The sequence below is a fragment of the Haliotis rufescens genome, unplaced genomic scaffold (genome assembly GCF_023055435.1).
Source record: "Haliotis rufescens isolate VD_foot unplaced genomic scaffold, xgHalRufe1.0.p SCAF_72, whole genome shotgun sequence".
NCBI lineage: Eukaryota > Metazoa > Mollusca > Gastropoda > Lepetellida > Haliotidae > Haliotis > Haliotis rufescens.
The window spans coordinates 410012-417497 of NW_025964364.1; the positions used below are offsets into that span (position 1 = coordinate 410012).

General features: G+C 40.9%; 1 protein-coding gene across 2 annotated transcripts in view; it reads left to right on the forward strand.

Annotated features, from left to right (window-relative positions):
• LOC124125389 (proton-coupled folate transporter-like) overlaps nucleotides 1-7258 on the forward strand; it is a 35275-nt gene extending 28017 nt beyond the window's left edge. Inside the window, exons 4-5 of one of the 2 annotated variants that reach the window (XR_007219230.1) lie at nucleotides 856-5021; nucleotides 5075-7258. Coding sequence is in view for 1 of the 2 variants with exons in the window: in XM_048388526.1 (XP_048244483.1) it covers nucleotides 856-1021 (166 nt within the window). In the remaining variant the exon portion in view is untranslated. Of the gene's footprint in view, nucleotides 1-855 lie in introns of both variants that reach the window. The other variant, XM_048388526.1, reaches the window with a different exon arrangement.
• Nucleotides 7259-7486: the final 228 nt, after the last annotated feature.

The window sequence follows — 7486 nt, forward strand, 5'->3', positions numbered from 1 at the left end:
CGATGGGGTTCACGATGTAAGTACATCATCTTCCTGTGTCTGCCGATGGGGTTCACAGTGTAAGTACATCATCTTGCTGTGTCTGCCGATGGGGTTCACAGTGTAAGTACATCATCTTGCTGTGTCTGCCGATGGGGTTCACAGTGTAAGTACATCATCTTCCTGTGTCTGCCGATGGGGTTCACAGTGTAAGTACATCATCTTGCTGTGTCTGCCGATGGGGTTCACAGTGTAAGTACATCATCTTGCTGTGTCTGCCGATGGGGTTCACGATGTAAGTACATCATCTTGCTGTGTCTGCCGATGGGGTTCACAGTGTAAGTACATCATCTTGCTGTGTCTGCCGATGGGGTTCACAGTGTAAGTACATCATCTTGCTGTGTCTGCCGATGGGGTTCACGATGTAAGTACATCATCTTGCTGTGTCTGCCGATGGGGTTCACAGTGTAAGTACATCATCTTGATGTGTCTGCCGATGGGGTTCACGATGTAAGTACATCACTCGGTGGCAGGTAGTTCACACCAGGGGGACACGGGTGGCCCAGCAGTTCACTGTGCAGAGTTGCATCCCTTTGGCATGCCAGGAACCTATGATCACTGGTTCTAATCCTCCCAGTTTGCCATGATTATGTCTGTATGTTTGTTAACACCAGAAACATGCTCATCTGATTGACATATTTTCCAGTGTTAATCTCACTCACTCGCTCATTCACAGCATGGGAACAGTTTTGCAGACGTGTCGGCTCAAAGACATGAAGTTGTTTTGTTATTTCCTAACTGAGCCGATGCTGTGAGATATATTAACAACTCACTACTTGTTGATGACTTGTTGAGGATGTATTTGTGTGTTTATAGAGCCCTTCGTTATCTGGAGAGCAGGGAGCCCCAGGGATACGAGCCGATGGATGGAGCCGATCTGCAGCCAGAGGAGGAAGGACCATCTGCAGCACCCAGCGAATCGGAGACCGACAGACTGGCACAGGAGCCAATCAGCTTCATTCAGCTCAGTCAAGATGCATGATCCAACCACTGCACCCGAGTGTCCCATCGACAAATTATGGAATTTGCACCTTTAGCCAGTGATTGCCAACAGAGGAGAGCTAGTCACCCAGAGAGTGTATGTTGGACTTCAGGAACCAAGGTTCAGTGTACTTATAATCAGAAACCCGAGCTTGTCTCTGCTGACGTTATCAGGGGAAGATCAGCTGTAGTTTACCCTGCATCGTATTTCTGTTGCTCAAAAGTGATATTAGAAGTTGCCTGTTCAAGTGTCAACTCATTTGGAAGATGTTTTCTGCATATTTATCCACAGTGCTTGTGTTAGTTCCACTGTTATATATCTTGTTTAAGAACAATCACAAGAGCTTTGTAGCGTGATCTGTGGCTACATTGGTTACTATGCTCAGACTCCGAGAAGTACAAAAGCAAGAAACAGCTGCTTTGTATCAGTAGGAGACTGTGTGGATACACCAGGGGTATTTTCTTTCTTACGTTGAGAATTGTACATTAAGTTTAATTGTGTGTGACAGGTGCTTGGTGTGTTCACACATCTGCATTGTTGCTGTTACTATGTTGCATGTCATGTGTGTCTTCAGGATATGATGTGTGTAACTCTCCAGACATAGTGTGTGTAATGCATGTCTTCAGGTTATAGTAGAAGTTATAGCAGTATCACGGGGGATATATGTGGTTTCGTGCGTCCCGCCTTAGGTTTTATGCCATGAGCAGGAGGCTAGTGGTATAAAACCAAACACGGGACGCATGAAACCACATGTACCCTTTGTGAAACTGCTACAACAAATTTATCTTTCTGACATCTTTTAATATGACATTGTAAAAGAATTAAGACAAATTCAAAACTGATAGAAAACAGCTGTTTGTATGAGCTGAAGTTAACTTGTGCTATGTTACATGACTTTCATTGACTTGTAAAAAGCCTGCGGCTTTTTGCTTCAAAGCTGGATATATGAGATTTATTCTGCCTCTCAGAAATCTGTCTTGTTCGTGGCGGGGTATAAGGGATTTTTTCTCTCGCTGAGCAATTTATTTCCCTCCAAAGTGGGATACATAGTATTTTATCAAGATCACTTTGAACAATCAGATCTCATCAGATCTCATCAGATCAGATCATGTGTGTTATTATCCAAACTTAGTGTGTGTATGTAATGTGTGTCTTCAGGATATCTTGAGGATGTAATATTATCCAGATATAGTGTGTTTAATGTGTGTCTTCAGGATTTAATGTGTGCTGTTGTCCAGATGTCATGTGTGTAATATGTGTTACAGGGATATTGTGTGTGTAGGGTTGGACAGTCGAGATTATTCTGTGCTCATATTGTTGCACTACCCACTGAAACTTAAGAAATTATTGTGAAACAAAACAGTAGGCTGTGTTGACATGATTGATGAGCATGATGAATATGTTGTTTTCTTCACTGTCCACCATCCTTGATTTCGTCTACCACATGCTGTATTTCCACAGGTCTGTTTCCCTACAGGAAATACATATCCAGGAAAACATAATGTACGGGATAAACCGCTTCCCATCTCACTTTTGATGGAAAGTTAATTTGTTGTGGCCTTATATAACAGATGAATTAAAATCAAATGAAGTCAGCATTATACACGATGCCACACAGGCCATGTATGGGGCCAACGTAGGGTGTAAAGCTCAGTCTGTGTAGTACAGGTGAGACTTATATAAGCCAGAAAGAATTGAAACTTTTCTTTCCTCTTTTGGCCTGCAGTTGAAACCATACATGGCATGTGATGTCGTTGACCTTCCATTTACAAAGTGCATATTTCATTTCAGTTTCCAACCACCAAGTACTTGGTGTATGTGTTGTCTACAAAGAGAGATATTTTTACAGCATGTTCTATGTGTGTTAGGAATTTGCTATTTCCTTGTCTGCTGTTTTCCTTCAACTTCAACGAAAGATGATCCTGTAGCCATGGTAACGTGAAAGTGTTGTACATGAACCAGAATGCATACAGTACATGTCTGTATCAAGGGACGTGTCCTCGCACAGGTGATGCAAGGTTTGGTGGTTAATTTAAAAAAAAAATTATAATCCACCTGGCCCATTTGTAAACTCTAAAAGTTAATCCATGGAAACAACATAAAATTATGTTTATCTGTAAGCATAGTAATAATGATGATTTCAGAGTTTATTTGTCTGTTGTTTAACGCTGCACTCAACAATATTCAAGCTATATGACAGCGGTCTGTAAATAATCCAGAATGGAGCATACAATTCAGTGACTGACATTCTGAACATCGATCTATGCAACTGGGATACAGTGAAAAGCATCCACCGAGGCAGGGAATGTGACCACCATATCCCATTGGTTATCAGGCTTTTCCAGTTGATCTACAGAAACATCGACTACATGGTAGCATATTTGTTTTTTGTTTTTTTTAAAAACACATCTTCACTAAAATCAAGATTAAGAGACCAAAGTGATATATTTTGAACTAAGAAAATTTGGAAATCTGTTTTTTTGCAGTAGCTTAGATTTTTTGTAGATAAGATAACATTTCCATGACGGTGGAAATAGGATGGTGAGGATTTGAGGATTTATATATGACTGAATGCTATGATGGAGTTGGATGTGTGTGCTGTGAATGTCACAATTACTGCAGGAATGTTTGATATTTGTACCCTGTTAGTCCAATATTTGCCATAATCTATACTCACAAAACAGCCAAATGTTACTAGTTAATTTTGTGTACATAATTATCATTGTGTTGTCAACACTTACAGCAGGTCAGGCCTGATATCCAGGAGGTACTTGACTTGTGACCCCGTAGCACGCAGTATAATAAATACCCAGTCCCTATCCCGGCCACATGCATTGCCTACTTGCACAACACCAGCTTCGTATGTTTGCCTGAGTCACTTCTCGTACATGTGGAGGTTACATCAGTCATTCTCTGACGAAGCACCAGTAATTGCCTGGTATGCATGTCAACTGTGTAAAAAACCTGTTTGTTTGGCCACTAACTCTATATGAACATGGACTATGTTAGAAATGAGCAAGATGGATGATTGTCTTCTGTAGGTGGCATGTACGAGTTGGCATGATGAACAAGGAGAGAGTTCCATGCATATACAACTTCTGTAGTACAATGACTGCCACGTTTCGGTTTCGGTGTAGATAGCAACACCATTATCAAGCAAGTGATGTCCATAGAACTGTCTCTCTTGTTGATAATTGTTTTGTCAGAAGGTGAAGGTCACGAGAGAGAAATAACTGCCATAAAGGGTTTGATGCTATACTTTGTTAAGACTTGGTATGTACCTTATTTAGGATGGGGGGGGGGGCAGTTGTCCTGAGGCGCCACGATTCACTGTGCAGAGTTGCATCCCTTGGGCACACAGAAACCTATGATTGTGGGTTCGAATCCCGGTTCCCCCCGATTATGTTTCCAGGTTTGTCAGCACCATACCCGTGCTCGTGGGTTTCACCGAACTGGTAAACGTCTGAGACCTGCATCACATCGGGCTTTCCTCCCACATTAAGCTGACACGCCACGATTTAACTAATACTGTTAAAAGCAGCGTTAAACCCAACAACTCACTCACTCTTTAGGATGGGTCCTGTTTTGATATGGTTTTGGTCAAGACCTACCTTGATCATTCAGTACCTGGAAGTTGACAGTGTGACGAGATGGATTCAGGGTGTGTTCTAACCACTGACATTGATGAGGAATTGTAGCAACAAATATTTGAAGTACTATTTACTTCCCTACCATTCCACAGTTGTGAGTTTATGTCTTTTACAAGGTGTTGCTGTTACAGATTTGTTTGTTTCCTACCTTATTATATATATATTATCTTGTTATGCATTCGGGTTGTTGAATATGCATGATCTCAGACCCTTGGTTTTCTCCAGAAATCTGTTAGATAGTAGTGTACTCTTTGATCTTTTTTGTATGTCCCAAACTAAAACGTTTTGATTTTCATGACTGCATGCTCCTGACCCCACTCGGTGTACACATACAAGGTGTACACATACAGGTATATAGGAGTCCGAGTGCATGCTCCTGACCACACTCGGTGTACACATACAGGTATATAGGAGTCCGAGTGCATGCTCCTGACCACACTCGGTGTACACATACAGGTATATAGGAGTCCGAGTGCATGCTCCTGACCACACTCGGTGTACACATACAGGTATATAGGAGTCCGAGTGCATGCTCCTGACCACACTCGGTGTACACATACAGGTATATAGGAGTCCGAGTGCATGCTCCTGACCACACTCGGTGTACACATACAGGTATATAGGAGTCCGAGTGCATGGACAGGTGACCAGTCGGACAAAGTAATGGATACTCTAAAGACACGTTTTTGAAGGCCTAAGAAATAACTGTTGGTTACAAAACTAATTTGTGTAAGTTGGAACATAAATTTGTAAATGCATTTGCTTGGCATTAATAGATTTATTGTCATTTTGTATAGCTTCCAAGTTTGGAAATAATTGAATCAAGCTACTCAACTGGTAACTTTTGATGAACTTGGTGTTTTTTCACTTTGATATGTGTTGACAAGACTCCTTCGAATAATTTCTGTGATAATACTATATTGCCCATGTATCATGTCTGGTGTCACTTTGACATGGAACTATGGACAGCAATGTTTTTTATCATTTGTGACTAAGGACCAGGGCTATTTCTTGCCCTCCTTCAACTGAACACTGATGTGATCATATTCATCCAAGGTCTAACTGCCAATAAAAAATGTGAGTGCATTTATTTCAAATATCCAGGCATCCAGTGTGTTTGGGATCCTATGGAGGTGGAGTCTTGGCTCAACTTATCGATGTAACACCAATGCAACAGGAGGCACCTTGGAATAGTTTGGATGGTAATCAGGAATCTCTCTGACTTCCAATGGGGTGGTGGGGCCAAATGGGCAAAGTGTTGACTCGTAATGTGGTAGAGCTGGGTTCAAATCCCTACATGGGTACAATGTGTGAAGCCCATTTCTGGTGTCCCTGCCATGATATTACTGGTGTAGAACCCAACTCTCTCACTCACTCTTCATGATGCAAATAAAGCGTTTCATCAAATATAATCAAATACTTTGAAGGAGGAGATACATCCTGTCACCCCCTCCCTCCCCGACACGGACTCATGGATGCATTTTACTGTGAAATCAAAACAATTCTGGGGCATTGTCAGCTTGGCATCTCAAATAGGGAATATGTAATATTGTAAAATTCACTTTTTATTTGGTGCATTTTATTCCAGTTGAACAGCATAATTCCAGGTTTGGTAAATCTGTTTGAAACTAATATAGTATTTATTTATTGCCGCACCTAATTAACTTGTATAGCTGTGATAGTTGTTTTTGAATATGCTATGTTTTATTGTCAGTGCTTTGAAATAATAATTCAGCCCATGGACAGCTCTCACAAAAGATGTAGTTGTGTTGTAATTGTGAGGTCGTTTCATAACACTTTGGATGCAATTTCAGACATTGTGTTGGATTGAATTGGCTATCACAACGCTTGAATGGCCATACAGGCTTATTGCTATATCAAGTTTGAATGTCCATTGCTTTTTTATGTTTATGTGTTATTGTTATTTGTTTTGTTTGCAAGTAGTTCAAATTAATGCTAATTATGCAGGTGGAAGTCAATTAGCACTATTTCATAATCAGTACACTTTTATACGATTTATGCTTTTTATATAAAAAATAATATTTGAATAACTTTTTGTAACACATTTTATTAAACTTTATGGACATCTACCAAAATGGAGCTTGAAAATAACAGTGACACGTACTTAACATTGTCAGTCAGTTGAATTTACATGCGTCCTGAATTATGTACCCTTCAGGGCTACGTCTTCATACTCTCCAAGCCATAAAATAACCATGTATGTAGGGGTTTCAATGCATGAAGTTCTAAGGCTCCGGTTTAATTATATTGTATGTGTGCATCTTTGATATTCCACTCATGTAACTGTTATTAAACAAGTGGTCATGTTATTCCAGGCCTTGTCCGCCACTAGCCAGACTTACATTAAAAGTGTATTCAAGTTAGGAAAAACACATAAATGCTGTTAGGTTCTGTTATAAAGGTTTTTGTCACACTGCCACACAGCGGACCGACCACGTGGTCAGGTGCCACTGTACTGCAGTGGGGGCGTGGCAGACAACGAATGGTCATGTGACTCACGTGGAGGGGAGAGCTACAGGTGCACTAGTCCATATGATTGTGAATAAAGTCGATGCTGTTGCAACTAGCCTGTTGTAATGTGTTTTGTTAGCTAAAAAGGATGTTGGTGGGAGCCAGCATGGCTGCATATTGGTCAAACAAATGAGACCTACTTCACTCACTGACTCATGTTTTTCCAGAAACAAGCGGGAACTAAGCCTCTGGGTCGCACACTTCATATTGGTTAGAAACATACAACACCTAATTCACTCATATTGGTGCCTCGTTTGGGAGTAGAACGGAAGTTATCATTCCC